The sequence below is a fragment of the Brachyhypopomus gauderio genome, chromosome 8 (genome assembly GCF_052324685.1).
Source record: "Brachyhypopomus gauderio isolate BG-103 chromosome 8, BGAUD_0.2, whole genome shotgun sequence".
Taxonomy (NCBI): domain Eukaryota; kingdom Metazoa; phylum Chordata; class Actinopteri; order Gymnotiformes; family Hypopomidae; genus Brachyhypopomus; species Brachyhypopomus gauderio.
In genome coordinates this window covers 26,582,052-26,597,051 of record NC_135218.1, presented here as the reverse complement: position 1 = coordinate 26,597,051, position 15,000 = coordinate 26,582,052, and the positions used below count along the sequence as shown (strand labels likewise).

At 46.9% G+C, this 15,000-nt stretch overlaps 1 protein-coding gene across 1 annotated transcript in view; it reads left to right on the top strand.

The window, feature by feature from the left end:
- dock9b (dedicator of cytokinesis 9b) overlaps positions 1-15,000 on the top strand; it is a 65,078-nt gene that overhangs the window by 21,178 nt on the left and 28,900 nt on the right. Inside the window, 12 exon segments of the mRNA XM_077015912.1 lie at positions 3,414-3,530; positions 5,384-5,428; positions 5,430-5,474; positions 9,393-9,475; positions 10,772-10,842; positions 11,393-11,485; positions 11,860-11,972; positions 11,974-11,997; positions 12,337-12,354; positions 12,356-12,512; positions 13,614-13,669; positions 14,579-14,647. Coding sequence (XP_076872027.1) covers positions 3,414-3,530; positions 5,384-5,428; positions 5,430-5,474; positions 9,393-9,475; positions 10,772-10,842; positions 11,393-11,485; positions 11,860-11,972; positions 11,974-11,997; positions 12,337-12,354; positions 12,356-12,512; positions 13,614-13,669; positions 14,579-14,647 — 891 coding nt within the window.

Genomic DNA, 15,000 nt, shown 5'->3' with positions numbered 1-15,000 from the left:
CTGCCCTGTATTCTTATAAGACAGGATGCTGGTGTGAAACAGGACCCTGTAAGAGTAGAAAGTGAGTGAGTGAGTGAGTGAGTGAGTCAGTGAGTGAGTGAGTCAGTGAGTGTTTGAGTGAGTGAGTGTTTGAGTGAGTGAGCGAGCGAGCGAGCGTGAAATGCACAGGGTTCATAATGTGAAGATAGTTGGCACCTCCCTTTAGCATGAGGACACTCCAGTTTAATTAGATCCTTGTTTTTGTGTTCCTCCTTATGTAAGCCAGCTGATGAGAGAGAGAGAGAGAGAGAGAGAGAGAGAGAGAGAGAGAGAGAGAGTGTGTATATATGTGTGAAGTTTATATTGTAAAACATACATTGGTTTGTTTAACAAAGAAAAGTCATGTCTGTGTGCGCTGTCTGCCCCTAACACTAGCCAAAAACCTTCATTGGCTTCACGGTGGCTTTGTTTGAAGTTGTGTGTGTTGGCATGGGTGATGTAGTTCTGTGTGTTGGCATGGGTGATGTAGGGTGTATGCAACTAGACCAAGTATACACCCCACACACCCCAGATGTTCTGAAATTGAATGAAAATTTGCTCTAAGCATTAGTATCTGAACCTGTGTGAAGATCTTTTGCTTTGACAGTTTTAGCAGTATTTTGTTTTTGTCAGTCAGGAACATGCCTCACAAACACACACACACACACACACACACACACACACACACACACACACACACACACACACACACACACACACACAGAGTGGTTGGCCGATGTTATGCTCTTGTTGGATGATTTGCTTTGTGACTTAACTAAACTACAATAAAATTTTTTCAACAACAACAAAACAAAAACTACAATGTAATAATAAATAAAAGGATATAAATAAAAATAAATAAAAAGGAAACCTTATTTAACACTGCTGAATTTAAAGGAACCCTCATTTAACACTGCTGTTGTCTGCATTGTTTCTGTCTACAATGCACATACTTTAAATAGTGCACTGTAGACAGAAGGTGACTTTAAAAATCACCCAGGTAATCAAAAAATGAAACTTTGTAAAATAAACAACCCAACAACCCTCGATTGCGGACGAAAGGGCTGATGCGTGGCATTGGTGGTGAAATAACCTTTACAACTCCAGCATCGACTCTGTGGTAATGGTCATGGAGTCTTTGTTGCATTCTCTGTGTTTGTTCACTTGTAAACACACTACAGAGGACTGTGGCCCACAGGTCAAGACTTTTTGTGTGTGTGTGCGTGTGTGTGTGTGTGTGTGTGTGTGTGTGTGAGAGATATAGAGTGAGTAAGTGACTGTCAGGATCTTCCTTTCCCAGAAGAGCATCGTCCTGGTGTGAGTACAGGCAGCATCTGTCCTACAGCTCCATGACTCAAGGCTGCATGTAGCTCTCAGGTCACAATGGGGCCTGTCAGAGAAATGTGTTTCTGTGTTCCTATTGGTCAGCAGTGCCTGCTGCTGCTGGTTGTAGCCAATCACAGTAGCCATCAGAAAGCTTATGTGCATACTGTGCCTGGTACAATGAATCACAATGCTCATTCATGTACATCTCTCGCTCTCTGTCTCATTCACGTGCCGTCTTACACACACACACGCACATGCACACACACTTTTCCCATAATCTCCAAGGCGACATATCAATTAGGTCATGGGAGTGCGTGATGTCACCTGTCTGACAGTGCTGTGTGGGAGTGTGATGTCACCTGTCTGACAGTGCTGTATGAGAGTGTGTGATGTCACGTGTCTAACAGTGCTGTGTGGGAGTGTGTGATGTCACGTGTCTAACAGTGCTGTGTGGGAGTGTGTGATGTCACGTGTCTGACAGTGCTGTGTGGGAGTGTGATGTCACATGTCTGACAGTGCTGTATGGGAGTGTGTGATGTCGCGTGTCTGACAGTGCTGTATGAGAGTGTGTGATGTCGCGTGTCTGACAGTGCTGTATGGGAGTGTGATGTCACGTGTCTAACAGTGCTGTGTGGGAGTGTGATGTCACGTGTCTGACAGTGCTGTATGGGAGTGTGTGATGTCGCGTGTCTGACAGTGCTGTATGAGAGTGTGTGATGTCGCGTGTCTGACAGTGCTGTATGAGAGTGTGTGATGTCACATGTCTGACAGTGCTGTATGGGAGTGTGATGTCACGTGTCTGACAGTGCTGTGTGGGAGTGTGTGATGTCACGTGTCTGACAGTGCTGTGTGGGAGTGTGTGATGTCACGTGTCTGACAGTGCTGTATGGGAGTGTGTGATGTCACGTGTCTGACAGTGCTGTGTGGGAGTGTGTGATGTCACGTGTCTGACAGTGCTGTGTGGGAGTGTGATGTCACGTGTCTAACAGTGCTGTGTGGGAGTGTGATGTCACGTGTCTGACAGTGCTGTGTGGGAGTGTGTGATGTCACGTGTCTGACAGTGCTGTGTGGGAGTGTGATGTCACGTGTCTAACAGTGCTGTGTGGGAGTGTGATGTCACGTGTCTAACAGTGCTGTGTGGGAGTGTGATGTCACGTGTCTGACAGTGCTGTATGAGAGTGTGTGATGTCACGTGTCTGACAGTGCTGTGTGGGGAGTGTGATGTCATGTGTCTTACAGTTGTGTGGGAGTGTGATGTCATGTGTCTGACAGTGTTGTGTGTGATGTCACGTGTCTGACAGTGCTGTGTGGGAGTGTGATGTCACGTGTCTAACAGTGCTGTGTGGGAGTGTGATGTCACGTGTCTGACAGTGCTGTATTGGAGTGTGATGTCACGTGTCTGACAGTGCTGTATGAGAGTGTGTGATGTCACGTGTCTGACAGTGCTGTATGAGAGTGTGTGATGTCACGTGTCTGACAGTGCTGTATGAGAGTGTGTGTTGTCACGTGTCTGACAGTGCTGTATGAGAGTGTGTGATGCCACGTGTCTGACAGTGCTGTATGAGAGTGTGTGTTGTCACGTGTCTGACAGTGCTGTATGAGAGTGTGTGTTGTCACGTGTCTGACAGTGCTGTATGAGAGTGTGTGTTGTCACGTGTCTGACAGTGCTGTATGAGAGTGTGTGATGTCACGTGTCTGACAGTGCTGTATTGGAGTGTGATGTCACGTGTCTGACAGTGCTGTATGAGAGTGTGTTGTCACGTGTCTGACAGTGCTGTATTGGAGTGTGATGTCACGTGTCTGACAGTGCTGTATGAGAGTGTGTTGTCACGTGTCTGACAGTGCTGTATGAGAGTCTGTGATGTCACGTGTCTGACAGTGCTGTATGAGAGTCTGTGATGTCACGTGTCTGACAGTGCTGTATGAGAGTGTGTTGTCACGTGTCTGACAGTGCTGTATGAGAGTGTGTGATGTCACGTGTCTGACAGTGCTGTATTGGAGTGTGTGATGTCACGTGTCTGACAGTGCTGTATGAGAGTGTGATGTCACGTGTCTGTGTGCTTGTCCAGGTGAAGCCGAAGGTGATGGAGCCGCTGGACTATGAGAGTGTGCTGGTGCAGAGGAAGACTCAGATCCTGAGTGACGTGCATAGAGACATGCTGCAGTTCCCCATCGACGACTTTCAGGTCACACGTTTATTCCCTATCTCTCCTTCATCCATCCATCCATCCATCCATCCGTCCGTCCATCATCTTTATCTGTGCTTGGGTTTCTAAACTTGAAACAGTCAGTTTAATCTTTAATGTTGGAATGGCGGTGCTGTGTGAGCACACCTTAGTGAGTTTTCAGTCTTTAGATGTTTTGAGCGCATATCATTGAGTGACGTGTTAGCACAGCTGCTGTACTACAGCCTTCCTGCAGGAGTCTGTGGACTTTGGCTCTGTCTCACAGAAACACACGTCAGCCCCGAGCTGTCAGGGCCACGCGGTGTGTTCTCACAGGCTCCAGAATTCCCTCTAGAGCCATCAAACGATGTTACAGCATCATCCCGTTATGAGAGGGTTTCAGTACACCAGCTGAGTTTATTGTCTCATTGGATTTATTTATTTATTTTTCTTCATTGTGTGTGTGTGTGTGTGTGTGTGTGTGTGTGTGTGTGTGTGTGTGTGTGTGTGAGATAGGTGGAATTAGACAGAGAGAGAAACACGGTTGGACAGATAAAGTGAGAGAGATGGAGCGAGAGAGAGATACAGAGATGGACTCAGATAAAAAGCGTGCTCACAGCAACCGGCCACTCTGCAGGTGTCATCATGTGTTGTTCAGGTGAACTCTAGAAGCACTGCTGGGCTGCAGTGCCCTGTGTAGCCATTAGAGGCACGCCGTTAGAGCCCTTTGCACACCGTTGCTCGTTGTCACGTTATTCGTCTCAATATGCAGGGTGTTAACATGATCCAGTGTGTGCTTTATGAATCACATACGTGACTGTGTGTAACGTTGCATATGCAACGGGGCGAGGAGACGGACACAAACGCTGAGATGAGCGAGATTTATTCATGGGAATACCGAACTCGGAGTCGTATGTACAGGCAGGGGTCATAACGTGCAGGCTATCCAGACATGAAACGTAAACAGGCATGATAACAGACAAGGGGAACAACGAGGCGGGCGAACAACGGAAGGGCAGGCAAAACTCACGGAGGACGGGTAAACCAAAACGCAAACAACACGGCAGAACTCACGGCAAACAGGAACAAACCAACAGCATGAACAAACTGGAAAGACAAAGTAGACAAAACCACGGATCCCAGACTGGGGAATGACGGGACTTAAATACAATGACATTAAACAAGGGGCAGGTGACGGTAATAACGAGGGCGTGGTAATAAACAAGGAATCACAAAGACAAACGAGCGGGGCGAGAGAAACAGGCACGGAAACACAGACACAAGGGAACCCAGAGTGACAGCTACGAGAGGGGGCGTTGCCCTACGTGACACTGTGAAGCTGAGATGAACATAACCACTGCCGCCCTGATCACCCTGGTCTCACGCAAAAGAGAGAGAGAGAGACTCTCACTAACAATCTCCCAGTGTTGATATACAATTCACTGCTCACTTCAACAGTGGTCTTAGAGAATTATACCTACACACACACACACACACACACACACACACACACACACACACACACACACACACACACACACACACACACACACCCAGTTGCCATGGATTGAGTGAGGATATAAATCTGTTGTGTGTATGTCTCATGTATGTGTGGCAGTTATACTGCAGTTATACTCCAGTCAGTTATACTCCAGTCAGTTATACTCCAGTCAGTTATACTCCAGGTATACTCCAGGTATACTTCAGTCATACTCCAGTTATAATCCAGTTATACTCCAGTTATACTCTTATTACATGCTGCTTGACCTGTGAAGGCTCTGATAGGCTGCCTGTTTAAACATGCCTCAATGCCTGATGGGAAAACATGAGCCCACGACTATTGCCCTGGCAACGTTGAGCGTGTGTGTTTGCAGATGGCGACTGTGGTTCGTCAAGGAAGGACGCTGTGGTCCACGGTCCCCCACAGAAGCAGAGAAGATCGCATCCATCCTCTTCGTCCAGGAGGTGAGAGCGTCACTCTGGGTCCCACAACATGCCTACACCTGCACTGAGAGCAGGGGTCCAGTGTCAGAGAGTGTGTGTGTGTGTGTGTGTGTGTGTGTGTGTGTGTGTGTGTGTGTGGGCGCTAAATCACGCAGTGCTAATGTACATCTGTGTAATTGTTCCTGGTAAACAAACCGCATGTAAATAATGTTTCCACATGTAAATAACGTTTCCACATTTCAATAATGTTTCCGCTTATAAATAATGTTCCCACATGTAAATAATGTTTCCTCTCACTGATGACATCAGCAGAGCAGCTGCAGGCCCGTTGTGGAGTTTGCTGGCCCATTGCCGGGTGTGCTGGCCCATTGCCCCCCCCCCCCCTCCCCCCCAGACACATGGTTCTTATTAAATGATCATAAGCACATAGATCAGCATCACTGGTGTGGAGGGTGCTGGTTCCAGGAAGACTGGGTGTGGTGTTTATGTAGAGGGGCCGCCACAGTGGCGAATGGTGCAGCTGAATCTATGGCAGTGCAAAGAGTGATATGATACTGTAATGATAATGGTAGGAGTGTGTCTGTGTGACTACAGAGTGATATCATACTGTAATGATAATGGTAGGAGTGTGTCTGTGTGACTACAGAGTGATATCATACTGTAATGATAATGGTAGGAGTGTGTCTGTGTGGCTACAGAGTGATATGATACTGTTATGATAATGGTAGGAGTGTGTCTGTGTGACTACAGAGTGATATGATACTGTAATGATAATGGTAGGAGTGTGTCTGTGTGACTACAGAGTGATATGATACTGTAATGATAATGGTAGGAGTGTGTCTGTGTGACTACAGAGTGATATCATACTGTAATGATAATGGTAGGAGTGTGTCTGTGTGACTACAGAGTGATATGATACTGTAATGATAATGGTAGGAGTGTGTCTGTGTGACTACAGAGTGATATCATACTGTAATGATAATGGTAGGAGTGTGTCTGTGTGACTACAGAGTGATATTGATACTGTTAATGACAATGGTAGGAGTGTGTCTGTGTGACTACAGAGTGATATCATACTGTAATGATAATGGTAGGAGTGTGTCTGTGTGACTACAGAGTGATATGATACTGTTATGCTAATGGTAGGTGTGTGTGTGTGTGACTACAGCAGGGCTCAAGTCTCACGCACTTGAGCGTGTGACACACGCATTTGACCGTCTTCACACGCCACACTTCCGATTTCACACGGCGAGAAAAAAAATCTAGTTTATTTACCTCCGATCCATATCTATGTCGCCCTCCACTGGCGATCGATCGCGATATACAAACCCCCCCCCCCCCCCCCCCCCCCCAACCCCCACCCCCCCCACCCCCCCACCCCCGCTTAACAACTCACGTTCGCCATACCCCGTCAACAACTCTCACACTCTGACATGAATCCAAAATTTGAGAGCCCTGGACTACAGAGTGATATGATACTGTTATGCTAATGGTAGGAGTGTGTCTGTGTGACTACAGAGTGATATGATACTGTTATGCTAATGGTAGGAGTGTGTCTGTGTGACTACAGAGTGATATCATACTGTTATGATAATGATAGGAGTGTGTCTGTGTACCTGTGGACTACAGAGTGATATGATACTGTTATGCTAATGGTAGGAGTGTGTCTGTGTGACTACAGAGTGATATGATACTGTAATGATAATGGTAGGAGTGTGTCTGTGTGACTACAGAGTGATATGATACTGTTATGATAATGGTGGGAGTGTATCTGTGTGACTACAGAGTGATATGATACTGTTATGCTAATGGTAGGAGTGTGTCTGTGTGACTACAGAGTGATATGATACTGTTATGATAATGGTAGGAGTGTGTCTGTGTGACTACAGAGTGATATGATACTGTTATGCTAATGGTAGGAGTGTGTCTGTGTGACTACAGAGTGATATAATACTGTTATGATAATGGTAGGAGTGTGTCTGTGTGACTACAGAGTGATATGATACTGTAATGATAATGGTAGGAGTGTGTCTGTGTGACTACAGAGTGATATGATACTGTTAATGATAATGGTAGGAGTGTGTCTGTGTGACTACAGAGTGATATGATACTGTTAATGATAATGGTAGGAGTGTGTCCTGTGTGGACTACAGAGTGATATGATACTGTTATGCTAATGGTAGGAGTGTGTCTGTGTGACTACAGAGTGATATGATACTGTAATGATAATGGTAGGAGTGTGTCTGTGTGACTACAGAGTGATATGATACTGTAATGATAATGATAGGAGTGTGTCTGTGTGACTACAGAGTGATATGATACTGTAATGATAATGGTAGGAGTGTGTCTGTGTGACTACAGAGTGATATGATACTGTTAATGATAATGGTAGGAGTGTGTCTGTGTGACTACAGAGTGATATGATACTGTTAATGATAATGGTAGGAGTGTGTCTGTGTGACTACAGAGTGATATGATACTGTTATGATAATGGTAGGAGTGTGTCTGTGTGACTACAGAGTGATATGATACTGTTATGATAATGGTAGGAGTGTGTCTGTGTGACTACAGAGTGATATGATACTGTTATGCTAATGGTAGGAGTGTGTCTGTGTGGCTACAGAGTGATATGATACTGTTAATGATAATGGTAGGAGTGTGTCTGTGTGACTACAGAGTGATATGGATACTGTTATGCTAATGTAGGAGTGTGTCTGTGTGGCTACAGAGTGATATGATACTGTTAATGATAATGGTAGGAGTGTGTCTGTGTGACTACAGAGTGATATGATACTGTAATGATAATGGTAGGAGTGTGTCTGTGTGACTACAGAGTGATATGATACTGTAATGATAATGATAGGAGTGTGTGTGTGTGACCTACAGAGTGAAATGATACTGTAATGATAATGGTAGGAGTGTGTCTGTGTGACTACAGAGTGATATGATACTGTTAATGATAATGGTAGCGAGTGTGTCTGTGTGACTACAGAGTGATATGATACTGTTATGCTAATGGTAGGAGTGTGTCTGTGTGGCTACAGAGTGATATGATACTGTTAATGATAATGGTAGGAGTGTGTCTGTGTGACTACAGAGTGATATGATACTGTAATGATAATGGTAGGAGTGTGTCTGTGTGACTACAGAGTGATATGATACTGTAATGATAATGATAGGAGTGTGTGTGTGTGACTACAGAGTGATATGATACTGTAATGATAATGATAGGAGTGTGTGTGTGTGACTACAGAGTGAAATGATACTGTAATGATAATGGTAGGAGTGTGTCTGTGTGACTACAGAGTGATATGATACTGTTAATGATAATGGTAGGAGTGTGTCTGTGTGGACTACAGAGTGATATGATACTGTTATGATAATGGTAGGAGTGTGTCTGTGTACCTACACAGTGGTCTGTGTACCTTTCATGGCAATATTAAATGAAAAAGAAATTCAAACTGTGGATGCTGAGTTCACTCTGCCTACTCACATCATCATCCCCCCCCTCTCTCTCCCTTTCTCCCTCTCTCTCCCTCTCTTTCTATGTCTCTCTCTCTACATGTCTCTCTCTCCTTCTCTCTCCCTGTCTTTATCTCCCTCTCTTTCTCCCTGTCTCTCTCTCCCTCTCTCTCCCCCTTTTCTCTCTCCTCCCTCTCTCTCCCCTTTTCTTTCTCTCTCTCCCCTTCTCTCTCTCTGTCTGTCTCAGTCAGCTAGTCATATTTGAACAGAGAGAAAGAGAGGCTGTAATCTCCACCTCATCCTGTTAGGAAGGTCAGAGCCCTGAATGCTGGTCTGTTGGTCTTGTTACTGTCAGGTTGCCGTACGAGGAGATACACGTGTGTGTGTTTGTGTGTATGTGTGTGTGTACTGTAAATATATATGAAGAGCATCCATGTATATAAATGCTGAATAATTATTGTCTTGTTTTTCCCACAGTGCATTAAAACCTACAACTCTGACTGGCATGTGATTAACTACAAGTATGATAGTTATTCTGGAGATTTCCGTCAACTGCCTAAGTAAGAGCTCTGACAGCCTCGGAGAGAGAGGGTGGGGGGGGGGGGGGGGGGGGGGGGGGGGGGGGGGGGGTTGGGGGAGTTAAGATATACAGTTAGAGAATGCCAAAATCTATTGTCCTTCAGAAAGTATGTATTTGGGTGTGTGTGTGTGCATGGGGGTGTGTGTGTCTACTGTCTACACATATACACATATGCCTTATGCTGCCTTCTGACTGTGCTCATACTGAGAGTTTCAACCAAACCAGGAACGAGTCTTTCAACACTCAGAGTGCAGGTCTACCTCTCAACGCACTCCACCACCTCCGTCCAGCAGGACACGACACTCAGAACTAGTCCAGCAGGACACGACACTCAGAACTAGTCCAGCAGGACAAGACACTCAGAACTAGTCCAGCAGGACACGACACTCAGAACTAGTCCAGCAGGACACGACACTCAGAGCCAGTCCAGCAGGACACGACACTCAGAGCCAGTCCAGCAGGACACGACACTCAGAACTAGTCCAGCAGGACACGACACTCAGAACTAGTCCAGCAGGACAAGACACTCAGAACTAGTCCAGCAGGACACGACACTCAGAACTAGTCCAGCAGGACACGACACTCAGAGCCAGTCCAGCAGGACACGACACTCAGAGCCAGTCCAGCAGGACACGACACTCAGAGCCAGTCCAGCAGGACACGACACTCAGAGCCAGTCCAGCAGGACACGACTCTCAGAACTAGTCCAACAGGACACGACACTCAGAACTAGTCCAGCAGGACACGACACTCAGAACTAGTCCAACAGGACACGACACTCAGAACTAGTCCAACAGGACACGACACTCAGAGCCAGTCCAGCAGGACACGACACTCAGAGCCAGTCCAGCAGGACACAACACTCAGAGCCAGTCCAGCAGGACACGACTCTCAGAGCCAGTCCAGCAGGACACAAAAATCAGAGCCAGTCCAGCAGGACACGACACTCAGAGCCAGTCCAGCAGGACACGACACTCAGAACTAGTCCAACAGGACACGACACTCAGAGCCAGTCCAGCAGGACACGACACTCAGAGCCAGTCCAGCAGGACACGACACTCAGAGCAGTCCAGCAGGACACGACACTCAGAGCCAGTCCAGCAGGACACGACACTCAGAGCCAGTCCAGCAGGACACGACACTCAGAGCCAGTCCAGCAGGACACGACACTCAGAGCCAGTCCAGCAGGACACAAAATCAGAGCTAGTCCAGCAGGACACATGAATTCCTATGTTTTGCAATTGTGAAATCTCATGCGTGTGGTGGTGTCCCGCAGTCTACCGCCCCGGCCGGAGAAGCTGCCCACTCATGTGTTCGAGGTCGATGAGGATGCAGACATGGACGAGGGTAATTCTCCACGCCCCTGTGGAACACTTCAGACAGCCAGGGGACGAGATGAGACGGCCGTCTGGCTGTGAGAGTCGTCTGGCACCAGTCCCGTTTGCGGTGAAAAGCAGCATTTCTCCAAAACCAGGACTTCCTGTTTGATTTGCCAGTCACTTGGTCCGATGACGAGAACAGCAAAGACTTCCCCTCCTTTCACCACAGGGAAAGACTTTCCCCTTTACCAGTAGAACTGCCTAGCGCTGCAGACAGACAGCTTAGGTTCTGTCTGTCTGTCTTGGTGTGTGGCTGTCTTACAGTCTAAGTACTAGACGACAGCCTGATTAGTGAGGGTGAGAGCAGGCGCTGCCATGTGGGTTGTCACCTGCTTCTTTACTACATTTCCCACAAAGCTTTTGTGTTTCATTATTAAGAACCTTCACCATGTGAACTCTGTGTGTGTGTGTGTGTGTGTGTGTGTGTGTGTGTGTGTGTGTGTGTGTGTGTGTGTGTGTGTGTGTGTGTGTGTGTGTGTGTGTGTGTACGTGACTGGGTTCTGTCTTTTCTATGTAGGATACAGAGTCATTGGGATCTCAGAAAGGGGGTGTATCCAAACATGGCTGGCTTTACAAGGGCAATATGAACAGTGCCATTAGTGTTACAATTGAGGGTGAGAACTCATAAGCTCACACACACACACACACACACACACACACACACACACACACACACACACACACACACACACACAGCTTCACGAACTTCACCAGTAGTATATTTAGAATGTGCGAAGCAGTTGTTTTACTCTCCGTCTCTCTCTCTCTCTCTCTCTCTCTCTCTCTCTCTCTCTCTCTCTCTCTCTCTCTGCCTCCCTCCCTCTCTTTCTCTTCTAATTCTCAATATTCAATCTAAATGAGGTTTATTGGCATGAAAGAATCATATTGCATTGCCAAAGCACAAAGCAGTTACAGATAAACACAAGTAATGTAAAACAAACTTCCCTCTCTCTCTTTCTCTCCCTCTCTCTCTTTCTCCTTCTCTAGTCTTTCAAGCGCAGATATTTCCAGCTAGCTCAGCTGGGGGATGGCTCGTATAATCTCAACTTTTATAAAGATGAGAAGATCTCTAAAGAACCCAAAGGGAGCATCTTCCTGGGACTCCTGCACGGGGGTCGTGCAGGTAAACCGTCACCACCTTCATAGCTTCAGTCTCATGACAGAAGGAGACCTGAAGTCCAGTGTGTGTAATTTGAGGAGAGCTGAATGCTGACGTGTGTGCGCGCGGTGTGTGTATGTGTGTGTGTGTGTGTGTGTGTGTGCGCTGCGCTTTACTGGTCTTAATGGGCTGGACTGGAAGAACCTCCAGCCTTCCCATCATACTGTACATTGTGTTTTTTTGTGTCTTTTTATTTGTGACAGAGGTCATCACCACTCCCAACCTGAACTGTGTATTAGTGCCTGTGAGTGTGTGTTCCTGTAATTAACACAACTTGTGTGTGTGTGTGTGTCCCTGCTGCAGAACAGTAAGGTGCGGCGTTTTTGCCTTCGAGCTGAAGATGCAGGATAAGAGCTCGTATGTGCTGGCGGCCGACAGTGAGGGTGAGATGGAAGACTGGATCACCACGCTCAACAGAACCCTCCACTGCAGCGCCGAGCAGGTCCTGCAGGAGCGCCGAAATGGAGAGCAGCACGACGGTGTGTGTGTGTGTGTGTGTCTGTGTATGTGTGTGTGAGTTTGTATGTTCTCGCTGTGTCTGTGAGGGTTCCTCCGGGGTCTCCGATTTCTTCCCACAGTTCAAACACAAGGAGGTTCGGTCAATTGGCAGTCCCTGATAAATTCTCCCTGTGTCTCTTCATGTTCAATAAAAGCAGTTGTCTGAGTGTGTGTGCATGAATGTGTGTGTGCTTGTATGTCCAGTGGTCAGAACACACGTGATCAGAACACACGTGCACGATCAGAACACACGTGCACGATCAGAACACACGAACGTGATCAGTACACACGTGCACGATCAGAACACACGTGCACGATCAGAACACATGAACGTGATCAGAACACACGTGCACGATCAGAACACACGTGCACGATCAGAACACACGAACGTGATCAGAACACACGCGAACGATCAGAACACACGCACGTGATCAGAACACACGCGAACGATCAGAACACACGCACGTGATCAGAACACACGCGAACGATCAGAACACACGCACGTGATCAAAACACACGCGAACGATCAGAACACACGCACGTGATCAAAACACACGAACGTGATCAGAACACACGCGCACGATCAGAAACACGAACGTGATCAGAACACACGTGCACGATCAGAAACACGAACGTGATCAGAACACACGCGCACGATCAGAACACACGCGCACGATCAGAACACACGATTGTGGTCAGAACACAAGATTGTGATCAGAACACACGAATGTGATCAGAACACACACGTACAATCAGAACACACGCGCACGATCAGAAACACGAACGTGATCAGAACACACCACGTACGATCAGAACACACGATTGTGATCAGAACACACGAATGTGATCAGAACACACACGTACGATCAGAACACACGCGCACGATCAGAAACACGAACGTGATCAGAACACACACAGAGCATACGTGACCTGTATGGCCTCCCCCAGCGGTCTACAGACTGGCCACGCCACTGCAGTCTACAGGCCACGCCACTGCGGCTTCTCCTATTATGATGACAGTTCTTGTTATTGTTTGTTGTATGTTGTTTACTAAGTTGCAAATTTTTTTGTTATGTTTATAGATGATGACCTTGGAAAAACAGATACCTCCCCAGGGAATTTTCAGGACAGTTTCCAGGTAGCATGAGCACACTCATACACACACACACACACATGCATCCTGATACAGATGCACATATGTGTGTTAGTCTCCACACATCTGACACACGTACGCAGTACGCACACAAACACGCACACACACACACACACACACCACCATAATCTCTCACTGTTGCAGGTGTCTTTTGACTACTGTACTTGTGAAGAACTGTGTGTAAGTGAGAAGAATCAGAACTTGCTTAAGTGTCTACTACCCCCACACTACTTTACTACACTACTGCACCACTACACTGTTGCACTACTACACTACTGCACTACACTACACTACTGCACTATTGCACTACTACACTACTGCACTACACTACACTACTGCACCACTGCACTATTGCACTACTACACTACTGCACTACACTACAGTACTGCACCACTGCACTATTGCACTACTACACTACAGTACTGCACCACTGCACTATTGCACTACTACACTACTGCACTACTGCCCGTCTTTTAACTACTTTGCACTACTATACTACTGCACTACTGCAATACTACACTACTGCACTAATGTACATCTTTTAACCACTGCACTACTACACTAGTGCACCACTACACTACTGCACATCACTGCACTACTGCAATACAGCACTGCTACAATACTTCACTACTACATTACCACACGTCTTTTAACTACTGTGACTGCACTACAGTCTTTCTCTCTCCATCTTTCCTTTCTGGCAGCTGAGACTTTCTCCCCCACCCAGCAGGACTTAACGCAGCACTGATTCATCACTACATCAGGCTACTGTGCTATAATGTGAAATTCAGTGACACTCTTACTTGGTGTTTATTTCACACACCGTACCGTGTTGCATTTTAGCCTCAACTTTGACCCTCGGTGGTTTGAATATTTATGCTTTGTTTGTGTTAGAGTTCCATCGAGTCCAAGATGCACAGTGAGACCAGATTGAAGCTGTTTACTCTGGACACGGACACTCAGGTGACACACTCCACTCACACACACTCCACTCACACACACTCCACTCACACACTCTCCACTCGCACACTCTCCACTCATACACACTCCACTCGCACACTCTCCACTCGCACACACTCCACTCGCACACTCTCCACTCGCACACTCTCCACTCGCACACTCTCCACTCGCACACACTCCACTCGCACACTCTCCACTCGCACACTCTCCACTCGCACACTCTCCACTCGCACACTCTCCACTCATACACTCTCCACTCGCACACACTCCACTCGCACACTCTCCACTCGCACACTCTCCACTCATGCACACTCTCCACTCATGCACACTCTCCACTCATGCACACTCTCCACTCG